General features: G+C 48.8%; 1 protein-coding gene across 1 annotated transcript; it reads right to left on the reverse strand.

Moving 5' to 3' along the window:
* Positions 1-447: 447 nt before the first annotated feature.
* Positions 448-10,080, reverse strand: GALR1 (galanin receptor 1). Its single transcript, XM_034995828.1, has 3 exons — positions 9,308-10,080; positions 4,711-4,776; positions 448-1,156 (listed from the first exon to the last, which is right to left on the reverse strand). The coding sequence occupies exons 1-3, from the start codon at positions 9,971-9,973 to the stop codon at positions 839-841; spliced, it is 1,050 nt and encodes a 349-aa protein (XP_034851719.1). The 5' UTR covers positions 9,974-10,080; the 3' UTR covers positions 448-838.
* Positions 10,081-15,835: the final 5,755 nt, after the last annotated feature.

Raw genomic sequence — 15,835 nt, forward strand, 5'->3', positions numbered from 1 at the left:
AGGCAAGTAGATTTATAAAACTCTAACGACCAGGTTCCTTTTCAGATCTCACCTAGAGCTTCCAATCTTAGAATAGTTGCATTTGGCATTTTTCCCTGTTTGTTTTTTTTTTAGTTAACTCTACAAAGCATACATTACAGGATATTTTAAGGGCAGCACCCAAGGCTGCCACCCCGAGTCACCAGGGCACCACTGCACCTGTCTCTGGGGATAGTTAATAGACCTCATGATCACACATGGGTGCAGCTCATCCCCAGAAACCCTGTTCCTTATTTACAGGTGGGAGCAAGCGTGGGCTGTGCAAATACACTTGGCAAAGTCTTACTTCCATTTAACAGGTGTATCTCTATACAAACGGCCACAAAAATTAAATTCAGGTAAAACTTTCATCATGTGTCCGTGATCATATTTTAAAACACATAGCTTACAACATTACCTATTTCCTTAAAATTGAAGAATTAACACATACATTTTTTTCTAAGTAAATTTGCTTCAAAATGTAGATTGCCATGCAATCCTGACCATATTTATCGGTCCCGATTTCTTTATTCTGTGAAGACTTGAACATATCTATGGAACTTTATTAAACTTTCATTTCTGTAGAGGCATAAAACTTGTTGGCATTTTCTTTTGTTTTGGAAATAAAATTTAGAAATAATATTTCCTAGAGATTTCCTAAATGGACCAAAGCACTTTTTTTTAAAACCAAGTGGAATTTAATTAAAATGACATGAATTGTTGGGAACGTAAGAAGTTGCAGCCTTGCTGAGCCCCGCCCTGTGGTTTTGCGTCTGGCCCACGCATGCGGAAACTCCACAAGCCTGTGCTAACACCCCTCTCACACGTGAGTGCAGTTGGTGGACGGCGGGGTGTCTACTCGACTTCTGTTCTCTTTAGTATCATTAGGAGGCAATGCATTGCGAATGTGGCACTTGAACACTTGCTTATAGGCCTTCCTAAAATTCTCAGAGAGAAAAGCGTATATGATGGGGTTCACCGAGGAATTACTGTATGCCAGGCAGTGGGCAGCGATTCTGAAGAGGAAGGAGGCGGGGGTCAGCGGGAAATCCCCAAACCCAGCCCAGAGATTGATGATGTGGTGCGGCAGCCAGGATATCCCAAAAACCACAACCACCACCAGAAGCGTCTGCGCGGTCTAGAAGAAGAGGAAAACAAAGGAAACGTCAATTAGAACAGGAGAATAATCCGGAGCTTGGAACACGCTCTAAGATCGCTTTATGTATATTGCGATGGAATCAGATACTGAATCCGCTTTAAGTGTTGGCCACGACTTCATATCACAGTTTTGTTCCAAACTTGTCCGGGACGTGGAATAACTTCATCACGTATGTGAGACGCATGTGGATTACGGGAAGTGTATTCTGGATCGTGGGAATACAAATGTGCAGAGACTAAACACTGTGACTTTAAAACCACAAAGCTCTGAGCAGGGCACACGCTGAGACAGTGTCCCCTGAGATGCAGCTCAGGTGAGCGCTCGAAACCTCTCCGAACAGTGGCCTCGACGACCGTGTATGTCTTTATTTCTCCTCGTTGATCTCTGCCAAGTGAAAGACCCCAACACACTGATGCATTCCAGAGAGACATCTCAGATTCTGTCGGGGGGCCAACTAGCCCCATTGTTCGGTTTGCATGTAACCCTTCCCTCGCTGCCCCTAAATCGAAAAGAGCTGAAGGCAAAGGCAGGACCCACGTGTTTCCATTGAGATTTGTGCCAAGCAGGGGATGGAAGAAAGCCGTACCTGATTAAGGACCTCAGCACAAGACGAGCCTTCCCTCCAGCTCCCTGTCTGCAGCATGCTTTGTGTGCTTGCCCATCACCTCCTCAGTGGGCTGGGCTTGAGCCTGAGGACCACCTTTCCTGTGTTTCATGGCAGCCCGTTGGGTACATGTTTGAAAAGCAACAACTAGATAGTAATGCTGGGATTGGGTGGAAACTGTCTATGTCTTCAAACAAAAGATGGTGGGCTCTTAATATTTTTTAAACTAAAATACAACACAATCAGCTGGCTCCTTCCTTAAAAGGTGGCTCAGGAACCAAGCAGGGTCCTGACTGCTGATGGCCTCAGCGGCACTGGGGCAGTGGTGGGCGACTGGGAATGTCCTGACTGCTGGCCGTGTGCGGGAAGCAGACCCCATCAGGATCTCGGGTCTGGGATGAGAACGCTGAGATTTAGAAAGGTCAAGACAGGTGCCTGGTGTTCCAGAGCCGAATGCTAAGTTAGAGTGGGAAGCCCGGTAATATGATCCCAAACCCATGTTCTGAATGCTCAGACACAGGGAAAGAATAGCTTGCAAAATCTGCCTAGTCACCATCAACCCCATCTCCCACTCTGCGCCCCTCCCCGAGCTCCGGGGAAACCAGAGCATCAGGGCACTTGGGCGGACAATCAAAGCCTCAGAAGACAGCGGTCACCTGGACCTCCAACGGAACCATGCACGGAAATGTCCCCAGCCCCCTGTGCTCGACTGCTCCAGCTCCCAGGTCACCACCGTCAGGGAAGGGGATCTGGAGGATATGAGAGATGCAGGCTCGGAGCCCCTTGCCTAAAGGTTGGAATCTTCTCTCTCAGACTGAGCCCTGGTTGCTAGAGTTTGTGGAGTTGAAACACGGACGTCCAGAGCACCAGTCCCCAGCACCTTTCCCTGACCTCCCTGCCAGAGCTTTCCCTTCTACACAGAGCAAACCCCGGCCGACCGGAATGGACAAATAAGGGGAAGGAGGTTGGGAGGACTGAAGGAGATGGAAGGAAGAAGCTGAAGAGCACGGGGATGCTCATTCTCAGGTCCTCACATGGAGCAAGGGCAGGATGCAGGAGGTGGTTCCATGGCTAGGACATCCCTGGGAACGTACTGCCTCAAGCCCTGCCCTGCGGCCCCCTCCACCGGCCCCGTGAAAATGAGAACCCCGCTGAAGATGCCACACCCCCAGGAGGGCAGGAGTGAGCTGCCCATGCCCACAGGACCAACACTGACAGCAAACCCACACGCAGCACACATCCCTCAGAGACATGGGCTGGAAGGCAGACGCTCCATAACCAGGTGGAGGCAGAGATGCAGGAGGAGGGTGGGATTTCAGGGCAAGGCCAGGACAAATGCATCGGGGGGGCAGGACATGACAGGACTGCTCACCATCACAAGGTGCCATGGATTGTGCAGAAGCCTGGGACTCACGCTAGCCATAACCTGGATGTGCAGCCTTAGAAAAATGACGTAACCTCCCTGGGCCTCGACACCCTGCCCCGGTGAAATGATTCTGACTGTGCCTCATTCATTCAAATGCTTAAAACAACTCAGGTAAAATCCAACAACAGGTTTTTTTATAGGGTGGCAGGATTACATATTAAAACTGCTTACTGCATGACACACAAAGCAAACAAGAAATTTGCTCACATATATTAACAGATTGTCTGCTATCAATCCACTTATCCATTAGTATATGAGAGATTCCATTCCCAGATGATTTAATCAAAAACAATCGAGACATAATTATACCCACAAATAGAACAGAACACATCATCTTTTCTTTCTAAGACAGAGAGGACATCTCTCTACTTCACCAAATGAATACCCTCTGGATATCCCATTTCATTGCATCTTTCAGGAAGTTTCTACTAAGTGCCAAGCTTAGGACAGAAACAGACCCCAGCAGCTTATTGATAAGATCCAGTCCGTGGGGCAAAGGTAATGTGCGTGAATATGGCATATTTTATATGTGTATGTTTGCAGTTCATCCCAAATTTACCTCTCAATTTTTAGTGATTCCCCCGATCTTCTCATAACCATGAACAAGGCTCTTTTCTTGGTCTCCGCATAGCATTGAATATGAGAGGACTACAATTTACAATAGATGTCGGGAAAGAACACTTGCGTCCTTGATCATCATAAAATTTAGAAGGACAAACAAGGTGCTCTGTGATGTTATGACTACCATTTGTGGGTGAAAATGTCTGGCTATATCTCCTCCCTAAACATCTTGTCCAATACTCTTATTCTACTTTCTAAAATCAGAGATTCTATAGGTATCATGTAAGAGTTAGAATGATCCTGATTTGTAACATAGTTTTTCTCAAAATGTGAACTGTAATAAATACCAGGGTGTTAGATGCCTTAATATGACTCAGGAGAAGCTTGTTTAAATCAGGATTCACGGAACGAGAAAGACAAAAGTGGGTAGAAGTCCCTTTGGGGCCCCTCCCCCATTTCCCCTGAGGACCAGTGTCAGCACAAGTCAAAGAGGAAGAGAGGACAATGCATCCGATTTGGGGGCTTAGGAGAGAGATTAAAGTAACATCTCTGAAAAGACAGTTAAGCCAGAGCCTCCTAGAATCACATCAACAATGATAAATACACAATAAGATGGTTTTGTGCAAATTATGGACGTCAGGAACTCTACCCTCTGTCCCAATCAACCTAGAACACATCTCCTAAAGAGAATCCAAAAAACTACCTGTTTCCTCACCTCTCCAAACCTCCGTCTAAGTTTTCATGCAGCAGCTGGTCACCTGTGATGCCCTCAGAAGCTGACTTTCCATCCCTACCCTGTGCCTCATGGTCAGAGGTCCATTTCAGATATCTGTACCAAAGAACCTAAATGTCACAGGCAGTGGTGGATATAAGGATAATTAGGAATAAAAATGAACTAAGCTCTGAAATGTGACATATAGAATATATATTTGTGAATATTACCTTTTTCTTCGATGCTTCTGACTTCTTCGACATGTTCTTCAATTTTTTATGCAAATGATTCAGGACCTGGAAAACACAGACTAATAAAACTGTTTGCCTCTTGCCCACAGTTCCTTGTCTGATTTGCACTGACAATTCTTGACACTCTGACCTGGTAATCACATTACTTATAAAATCATTCAAATCGAAATGCACATAAGGTACCAAAGTAATAAGGCATATGAACTGCCAACTGCAACTGTTTAACATTTAGGAGTATCCAGGGACTGTTGTGGTCACAGCATCTATTTACAGAGAAACTGGGGTGTGTGGTTCTGGAGTTTTGTCCAGAAAATGTCACACTGCTACCCCTTTATGGGTCCTTACTTGTCTACCTTCCACCTCAGTTTCCCCAAGATTCCACATTTTAACAATCACCAGGTCCCTGCTGTAAGTAGGGTGTGATGCCAAATCCTAGAAACGTGGAAAAACCAGAGGTCTCCCTCCAGTGCACTATCCAGTGGGGAAAGCAAGCAAGTGAGCAAATCAAGATGATGTAATCAGAGTTCTCCAGTACAGCCAAAGTTTGCTTCAACTTATTCCTTCTGTTTTCCTGTTGTGGCTCCTCACAGCAAATTCCCACCCACCTGCTTTCCTTGAGTTCTTTATTCTAATTCTACCTACTGTTCCATGAGTTTAGACAACTCACCTTGTGGGGGACTCAGCCTCTCTGGGGATTTATAGACGGTTTAGCAAGGTTTTACGATTAACATCCCTGTCAGAGGATCTCCTGGGAGATACTGGCTCTGTTCATTAGCAAAACTATTTCTGCCTTCTCTTGCCAGTGTAATACTCAGGAGAAATGATGTGAAACATTTGGGTTATATGTACGAATTTACAACATAAGCTCGGTCTTACACAACAGAGCCCACCCTGCAGACTTGTACTGGGGTTCATTTTTATATACCATCTGAGTGAACACCTAAGGAAAAATTAGCCTCTGGATGACTAAGGGCTTTGGGTTGTCTGTAGTTTGCCAAATGAGGCTCTGAGAGAACTAGAAACCGCTTTCCAGACACTTTTTTGTTTCCCTCTAGCACCTCAGCATGGAAATAATGCAATCAATTTGGACTCACTGCAAAAGTCTGCTGCACTCAGCTAGATGCAGGACTTCTGGAGTGATCAATTATACCCTAATTAAGAAACTACAGGATTTATTTACCAACTTCATGAGCTCTAAGCAAGTTAAGCAGACATCACGGGGTGTGAATTTCTGACACCAAATTCTCAGCCCTACCGAACTACTTCTCCCTTCCTACAGTGGCTTAGCATCATCTCCAACAAGACGAGTCTTTCACTTGGTACAGTAACATTTAGGATTGCTTTCAATACATTGACGATAGATTAGTTAACTGTTCTGCCAACAGAAATTAGGGTTCCAGGAACTGAATGTAAGAGAAAACAGAAGAGCTTTTGTAGGATCTTGTCTAGGGAGCACGGGTCATGTGAGTTTCCTTGTTGGCAGCCTCCCCAGCAAGAGACCACAGGAGGACACTGGTCATTGAGGACAAGGGACAAGAAGAGAGAAGAGAGGACAGGCAGCACAACAAAATCAGAAAGGGACATCTGGAGAGGAGGCCAAACAGAAAAGTGAAATATTATCTGCTTCACAATGCTGCCCGAGGGTCTATTCACTCCTTCAACAAACTCATTGCATCACATCTCAGGGACTTCAAGCCACGTGTGGAATGTTGAGTGGTCAACAGAGAAAATACCCACATATAGGGGCACCTGGGTGGCTCAGTCATTAAGCGTCTGCCTTCGGCTCAGGTCATGATCCCAGGGTCCTGGGATCGAGCCCTGAATCGGGCTCCCTGCTCCTCGGGAAGCCTGCTTCTCCCTCTCCCACTCCCCTTGCTTGTGTTCCTGCTCTTGCTATCTCTGTCTCTGTCAAATAAATAAATAAAATCTTTTAAAAAAAAGAAAAGAAAATACCCACGTATAGTTTTCTTCACTGTTTCCCTTCAATAGCCCAAACTACGAGCACACATTGATATATTATAATGCATATATTGATATATATTTGATGAGATCTTGCCATCAAAGGTATCATGATGGGTTGTAACTGCATTTCTGTGAAGGATGATGATGGCATGATGGTGTCACTCTCTGGTTCTATACACTTAGCTGTGTGTGGGAGGCATACACTCAAACCTGAGCCAAGGTCACCTTGGGCATCAGATGTCTCTGGGGATGTGCGAGAATTTGGCAGGTGGGCACATGAAGAGTTTACCCTCATGTCAGATAGTGGATGGTCCCAAACAAGAAGTCCCTCCAGGGAAAGAGAGCAAGGGGCCAGCCCCGTGCAAAAAGGAGCACGACAAGCACACACCACCCCGGGCATTCTGCGTGTTTCTCAGGGCCGGTCAGGCACAAACTTTCTACACGAAGTCATAAGGTTTGGGGAGTAGAAGGCAGCACTCGAATGCAATCCCCTTGTTGAGGTAAAAAAAAATGGAATCTCAGATGACTTTTCAGCCATTTGTGATTTTTCATCGTGGCCATCAGTCCTGGGCTTGGAGAAAGAGCTAGTCCTGGACCTAACATTCAAGAAGAATCGTTAGCTGGACAGTGTTCCTTAATGATGGAGGCAAAGAAAAGCAGCTGGAAAGAAACACCTAAGCTATTCTTCAAGCCCTAGATTGAATCTGAAAATATTAGCTTGAATGTAAAAGAAATTTCCAGTTATGCTTAAAAGCAAACTATTTCCATGTAAAAAGTATCCCAATGAGCATGCATTTGTTGAATTTTTTTAAACTATTTTGAAACTTTGCCCTATGTGTGAATTTCATAAATTCTCAGATGACAGAAATGTAGCCTAATTTTTTCTAAAATTTTGCCTTGTCATTTCCTTCGAGAACACCTGGAGACTTTTGGGAAGTGAAAGAACAGTATATTTCAGCTCTGCTTCAGGTGATTATGAATTCACCACCAAATATTTTGAGAACACTTGGAGTCCTGAGCTTCATGCTCCTAAGGCCCTCCCTTGGTGACTGGAAACTGCCTTAAAACGCTTCCTGAACCATCTACCAGCTTCATAATCTGGGTCAGTTGCTTTGCTCTTCCCAAACCCTTTCCTGGATGCTCCTGCCCACAGTTCTTGTGCAGACTGAGCAAGACAGTTGCTGAGGTTGAGCACTGCACTGGTAGAACCACGTTTTGTTTTGTTTTTTCTTTTGCATTTGAAGAAGGCTAAGTGAATAAACCAGCCATTTTGCAAAGAGCTAAACTACAGCTATCTTCCAAATGTCCTATCTTGCCCTATCTCTTCCATGTATCTTTATGTATAACCCTTTGATGCAGGCCATTCTTTCAGATAATATCCAAAACTATTACCATTCAAACAGACACAACTCTACATAGATGATATGGGGCAGGGGAAAACAGAAACCAGGGGGCTTATAGTAAACACTTTTGCTGGGAAAAATATGAATTGAATGTAAGTAAGTATTGCTCTCTGTAATCTGGTTACTCATGGCCCTAGAGTCATGGCCTTATCAGAAACAGAAGGAGAGACAGAGAAAGACGAAAATAAAATGCTGGGAATTTCAAAAGTTGGCAGCAGAGATGTTTTCCTCATGGTGATGATACTCCCAGAATACATTGGGGAGCTGGGCTTTACCCCCAGGAATCACTGTCACGTGATTAAGCATATATTCTTACTCAAGCACAAACGAGTGTATCCAGAAAGTTGAAGACTGATCAGTATAACAGCTTCAAAACCCACCTTATTAATGAGAGAGGATGTGAGTTTGCTGAGCTCTGCCAAGATATGTGAAGGGAGGATGGGAGCAATTTTCCTGGTAAGGAGGGAGGGGTAGGTAGCTGGGCCAGAAGTGACAATAATGCAACTCTTGATGAGAGTTAGGGATTTAGGCCTGAATCACTTCATGTTGTCTACACAACCATTCTAAACAGAATTGAAACCCATCCATCCAAAGTTCTCTGGAGACTCAGGTCAAGATACTGTGAAGAAATATTCTTTTAGCACTGGGGTTTATCAAGCTTAAGCTTCCGGTAAAATACAGCTCAAAGTGCCTTCACCAGGAGCACAGGCTTCAAGGAGCAGGAAGGGGACCTGGGCGACCAGCCAGGCGCCCCAGGCAAGGGCAGGGGAGGGGGCAAGGGGCGGTGCGCTCTGGCTTACCGTGCTCCCTGCAGCTCTGCAGTCCTGCAGTCTGAGCCCCAGATTGGATCCGCGGTGCTGGGTGTGGGTGGCTAAAACTGAGGGCAATTCGGCTGCCAAGGGGACAAACTCAGGGTCCAGGGCTGTGGTGGTGGGAGGCCGAGGGGTGGCAGGACCTCTGGGAAGTGACCTGCAAGCTTTCCCCAGTGGCTCCCAGACTCCAAGTAACTTTCCCGCGCACCCTCTCACACACCATCCACCAGGGGAGAGAAAGGGCTGTGGGGAAGGTTCTCAACCCAAGCTGCCCAGAAAACTGGAGCGGGTGAGGGCAAAGGGGCTCCGAGGGGGGCGCGGGGACACAGGAGCTACCCCGAGGCCCCGAGCCCGCCGCCCGCCTGAGCCCCCGCCCCTGCCCGCGCCCCGGGCGCCCACCTTGGCATAGCAGAAGCAAATGAGCAGAAGCGGCAGCAGGTAGCCAAAGACGAAGGTGCACACCACATAGGCCTTCTTGTGGCCCTGGTTGGGCCACTGCTCCCAGCAGAAGGTCTGATTGCTGACTTCCAAGTGGAAGAGGCTGTAGTGGTAGGCCACGGGCGAGGCCATGGCGATGGACAGCGCCCAGATGAAGCCCAGGCCCAGCAGCGTATTGCGGGACACCCGCAGGGAGGAGGAGCGCCTCAAGTGCACGATGGCCACGTAGCGGTCCACCGACATCGCGGCCAGGGTGAAGATGCTGACCAGCATGGAGACAGTGAAGAAGTAGTGGGTGAACCTGCAGATGAAGGCGCCCAGCACCCAGGTGGGCAGCGCGTACACCGTGGCCTGGAAGGGGATGCAGAAGAGCAGGTAGGCCAGGTCGGCGATGCTCAGGTTGAGGATGAACAGGTTGGTGGTGCTGCGCGGCTTGCCCGGCTTGCTGCGCGCCAGCACGGTGATCACCAGGCTGTTGCCCAGCACGCCGAACGCGAAGATCAGGCCGAAGAGCACCAGAGTGATGAAGTTCTCAACGTCGATGCCATGGAGCGGTCTGGGCTCCGGGGCGGGGGGCTTGGGCCCGCTAGCGTTCCCCTCGCTGAGGTTCCCGGCTGCCAGCTCCATGGCCCGCGGGCGCCCGGACGCGCTGGCGGGGGTGCCCTGCTGAGGAAGAAAGCTCGGAGGAGCCAGGGGTCCCGACCCCGAGCACGCAGAGGGCGAGTTTCCGATCCTGAAGCCCCGCGATGGGCACGCACCCTGAGGCTGAGCCTACTGGCACCGTCTTTGTGCGAGGCCGCCTGCGAGGAGCCCAGATCGGGACCTTCCCGGGAACGCGCGGCGGTCCCGAGAGCGCGGGCTTCCCTCTGCGCGGCCGCCCAGACCCGGGAGGAGGGACCCGCCAGTGCGGCTGCAGGGGTGGAGAGCCCCTCTGCGCCTTACCGGTTCCTGGTCCCTGCTGGCCGGTTCCCTCGTTCCGGGAGTGGCTTCGGGCGGCACCTGTTGCTCTGAGCCGCTCCCTCCCCGCGTCGCTCCCCCCCGGACAGCCGGTGAGCCGCAGCGCACGCCGCAGTTCGTGGAGAGGGCTGCCCGCGCCTCCTCTCCCCTCCCAGCTTTTGCAGGGGTTCCAAGTGATCTACCGGGTGAGCGCCTTCTGGCCGCTTTCCCGAGGCTCTCAGAGGGGGTGCGCGGGGCCTCTGCTGCAGCTGAGACGTAGAAAACACAGCGGGCTGAAATCGGCGCCCCTGGGGCCTCTCCAGTCCCCCGGAAGTCACAGCGCGCGCAGAGACTGCAGGAGTCCTAAAGGGATGGGGCGCCGCCCACCTCCTCGCAGGAATCGGGCGCGCTCGCTCGCCTCTGCAGGGTGCGGACCTGCGTGGGTCCAGCGAGGGCGGCCGCTGCCGGGTGCAGCAGGGCCCGGGCGGCGGAGCAGAGCCGAGCGCGCTCCAGCGCGCGGGGCGCAGGCGGTGGGCTGCGCAGTCTCCGCACCCGCTAGCGCCGCTCGTCTTTCTTGGCTCCTGCGGTGGCTGTCCCTGAGAGCGCTCCCTGCCCCAGGAATTAACCCCCCCAGAGATCAGCGACTGGCACTGCAGCCTGGAGTTTTGTAAAATCCCTGATCCCACCCCCACCCTTCCCACCGCTAGGGAGGAAACAAGCAGGAAAAAACATGAATGGCCTGTTGGAGTTTTCATTGGAAACGTCTAAAATATTAAAGGTGTGTTCACATCATCCAACTTTAGATCAGTTTGGCTTTGTGTTTCTCACCTGAGCGACATAAACAGAAGTACTGACATGACATATTTGTGAGGTGGAAAAAAACATGTTTACACGAAGAAATTGAGCTGAGGATAGCTGTGAGTAAGCATCATCCCGGTGTGTAATCTTGCTAGTTCCCAACTAGAGAGCTGAAATGGATTCATTTCTTTGCAGCGTTGATATGATGTGTGTCTATTCACTTCCAAGATCACCGTGTGTTTCCAGCCCTCTCCAAATGATGATTGAGGGTCCAGTATGTGGCAGACACAGTCAGGTCGCAGAAGGTTGAGCGGGGTGGGGTGCGCCCTGTGGGTGTGGCACTGCGATTACTTGGAGAACAGGCCAAGTGCAGGCACAAGGCTGAGCCTTGGGGAGTGGGGGAAGCAGGTGGTGGGGAATCCTGCTCTCTTTCTGCCTCACCTGTCCCCTCTGCCTCGTTTATAGGAAGAGGTTGAGGCAGTTCACTGAGCATCCACCGCAGAGCAAGTACTTCACCTGCACTCATTGTTTCTTCTAATATCCACACACGTTTCCCAGAGGACGAAGTTGAGTTTAAGTAACTTATGTAGCAGAGTATCTTGCTAAATCAAGAAGGCTCTTACCTTCCCTGGAAGGTGCCTCCAAAACTTGTCCATCAGTTGCTTTCCTCCCCAAGGGGTTCTCTGACCTACACGTTGATGGGATCCTGCATTGGGCAGCTCCATTATATTGGAAGTCATTTGTAATCAAATTTGGGAAAGGAATGTTCTTAATTATTATGAACTATTTTCAACATGAAACAAATAAGATGAAATTATAGTGAATACCCATGGTGCCCACCATCCAGGTTAGAATAATAATAATAATAATAAAAATCGGGCGCCTGGGTGGCTCAGTTGGTTAGGCGACTGCCTTTGGCTCAGGTCATGATCCTGGAGTCCCGGGATCAAGTCCCGCATCAGGCTCCCTGCTCGGCAGGGAGTCTGCTTCTCCCTCTGACCCTCCTCCCTCTCATGCTCTCTGTCTCTCATTCTCTCTCTCTCAAATAAATAAATAAAATCTTTAAAAAAAATCATCAATAGAGTTGGAACAGCTTTTATCTACTTTGCAAATCACAACCTCCACCCCACCCCCCCCATCTCCAGGTAACCTATGTCTTGTCTGTTAGTCATTTCTTTACATATTTATGGCATATGCATAGGTTCTCACATAATATACTATGAATTTTTAGTTTATTTTAACGTTATATGGTTGGTATGATAGTACTGATTTTTCCCTTAAGGTGTAAATTGCCTGATATTGCTCTAGATACACCAACAGTCTTTGCTACTTATTGGTCTGCTATATTTTTTGCAATCTTCCCGTGTCCTGTGATTTAGGGGGTATCTCTTAGAAATAGCACATAACTGGAATATTTAAAAACCCAATTTGGCAATCTCTATTTTTTAACTAGTGAGTTTAGTCTGTTTACTTCTTTTTGTTATTACTGATCTATGTGGTCTTATTTTTTTGTTTTCTGTCTCCATGCTTCTGCTTCTCCCCCATGTTTTAACATCTTTTGGATTGCATTTTAACCTGTCTTTTTTTCCCATCTTAAAATGGGGGGGAAGGAATATGATCCATTTTTATTATTTTGCTGGTTACCCTTGAGTGCCTGCTACCTGCCAGGAACTATTTTAAGTTCTGGAGTTAGAGCAATGAACAAAGTCAAGCCCCTTCTTTTATGGATTTTATGTCTTATTATGGAGACAGGACATTAAAAAAGAAACAAAACCATAATATGCCGTATGGTAAACACTCTAAAGGAGAAGAAAACAGGACAAGCGAAAGAGAGTGATAGGAGGGTGGTATCATACAGAGGAATCAGGAAATATGTCTTCAAGAAGCTGACATATTGGCGGGAACTGGGAGGAAGTAAAGCAGAAAGCCTGTGTCTCAGTCAGTGCAGGACGCTATAACAAAATTCTCTAGACCAGGTGACTTACAAAGCGCAGACATTTATCTCAGCTGGGGAAGCTGCAGTCCGAACAGAGCAAGCCGCCTGCAGATTTGGGGTCTGGTCAGGGCCTGCCTTCTGGGTCACAGCCAGCACCTTCTCGCTGTGCCCTCAGGGCAGAAGGGGCACCGGGGCTCTGGCTCTGCGGGGCCTCTTACAAGGGCCCTCATCCCATTCATGGGGCTCCATCCTCATGGACTAATCACCTCCCAAAGGGCCCACCTCCATCTGCCATCACATTGGGGGTTAGGTTTCAGTATGCGAGTTTTGGGGGGACACGTGGGCAGAGCCATAGAATGAGTTATGTCCAGTTACATCCAGTTAAGTAGGAAAGGAAGAGACGTGCCATGTCCAGGCCAGCACAGGGAGAAGCCCACGCACGGTGTCCATGTTCTCTCCCCCCACCTGTGATGGCGGAGGATGGCCTGCTGCCTGGGGCCAGCCCAGAGGGAAGCCGGCTAGATCCTGAGTCACGGATGGGAAGAGTCACCCTTTAGGGAACTGAAGTATCGACCCTTCCCGTGTCGAGTCCCTGTAGTTATTGGAATTGGTTTCTTCTATTACTGAGACCTCATTGACATGTAACGTTATGTTCATCTCGGGTGTACGACACAATTTCCTGTTTCATTGAAAGCTTATTTATAGGCTCAAGTTGCTTAAAAAACAAAACAAAACAAAACACTAGTAAGGCTTTTCAATGTAGAGTCCATGATACTGATAGAAAATAATGTCTGAAAACTGATTTTTGAAAGTGAACTTTAGGGGCGCCTGGGTGGCTCAGTGGTTAAGCATCTGCCTTCAGCTCAGGTCATGGTCCCAGGGTCCTGGGATCAAGCCCCGCATCAGGCTCCCTGCTCGGTGGGAAGCCTGCTTCTCCCTCTCCCATTCCCCCTGCTTGTGTTCCCTCTCTCGCTGTGTCTCTCTCTGTCAAATAAATAAATAAAATCTTTTTTTAAAAAAAGTGAACTTTAATGCTATATGTATAATAAATATATCAGGGGAGAGAAAACTAGAAAAATGCCCCTGAGGAAAGACAGTGAAAAGTTTCATGGGAACGTGAAGAAACAAACAAGCAAAAGTTCCCATATCCACATACGTGCTATTATATGTTCCTCTGTGACAGGGGAATGTCTAGAATTGAATATGTATTTTCATGAGTTTTCACTGTTTATCTTATGTAATCAAGGGCCACCCTGAAAAATATACTGGGGTTAGATTTATGGGCAATGGACAGAATGATCACTCGGGTTTGCACAGCAGGACATGGAGGAAGTGTGCGCACTTGGCTCTCGGTTCTGTAGAAGGCAGGGGGATTATCCTCCCAGTGGGAGCTCCATCTGCCCTCCCTGCTTGCAAACCTCCACACTGGGTTCCTACCAGCCGCCAGCCAGGCACGCGCCCCCGTCACCTCTAACTCCTCGCTCCCCAGCATCCTGGCCCTGCCGCTGGTGGGCGGCTCCAGCCCCGTTAGCTGCTTTCCTGTGACACACCGTGTTTCTCCGTAATTGTGCGCCTTTGTCCATCTGTCTGAATATCATTTCTCCTTTTGTTCCCCGGGGGAAATTCTCGCTCATTGTTCACGCCCTGGCTACCGTGCTCCCTCGTCTCTGGAGTCTTTTTGGCCTTCTTCCTTAGGGCAGGTCACCCCTCTTGCTAGAATCACAGAAACCCTGCCATTTAGCGCTCTCAAATCACTCAGGCAACACGTAGTAATTTTGTGTGTTGAGGGCTTGTGTTTCCCAGGCTGAAAACCCCAGAGTCTCCTCTGGGTAAATATTCAGGTCAGTTCCAGACGATTCCCTCTCCCCTCCATGGAGTGACTCTCAGCTTCTGGAAGTTTCCAGTATCAGCTCCACATCCTGCTCCCTCTGCTGAGAGGCAAATATTGTCCCCTGTGGCCACTGTGGAAACCTCTGGAACCACAGTCACTGCCCTCCTGTGCCCTGGGCACCCTTTCTGCTCACACCATGAGCGTCCTCAAGACAGCTTCTGTCTGGGAGGCTGGGAGCCGGCCAGGGAAACCTGCTCTCCCCTCCCTCCCCAGACCCAGGAGGGCCATGCACGGCTCTTCCTGACCTCCCCCTGCAGCCCACACTCTGGGCGGCAAGAGTCAGCCAGACTTTCCTCTGGGATTTTGAGGTGACAGCGGCAGGTCCCTGTCCTCTCTGCTCCTGAGCCCCAGCCCAGCCACCCGGGGCTCCCAGCCGGACCATTTCCACTCCACAGGTGGTTTTCTTAACCTTCATACTAGAGTAGCACACATTTGGGATCTATCTGTGCTATTATGGGTGTAGGGGGGTAACATCCTCTAGAGTGAACGTGCTGGGATCCCATCCCGTAGAAATTTTACGATGTGAATACGTGTTTATCTGCCCAGCATCACTGGCATGTGCTGGAAACAATGTCTTGGCCACTCTGCAGTGATCCTGAGTGATCCCTCCATGTCCTCAGCCCATGCTTGGCTGATCCAAAGATTCCAGAGGCTATGCTTCCTGTGGCATTTGGACCGCAGGACCTATATAAGGTGAGAACTGTCTTTCCTGCCTTGTGAAGTGAACCCCTTGAGACCGCAGATAATATAAAGAAACACAAAGCCCAGGGATGGAGAAAGAGGAGCTCGGACCACATAGCTACAGCTGTTGGATCCAGCCATGCCCAAAGACTTCTCAGTCATATGAGATAATATATTCCTTTTTTTTTCTAAGTAAATTTGAATTCAGTTTCTGCAACCGGAAAAGGCTGAATATAGCATGACTTCA

Source organism: Mirounga leonina, unplaced genomic scaffold, assembly GCF_011800145.1.
Source record: "Mirounga leonina isolate KUSES-001 unplaced genomic scaffold, KU_Mleo_1.0 Mir_93, whole genome shotgun sequence".
NCBI classification, from domain to species: domain Eukaryota; kingdom Metazoa; phylum Chordata; class Mammalia; order Carnivora; family Phocidae; genus Mirounga; species Mirounga leonina.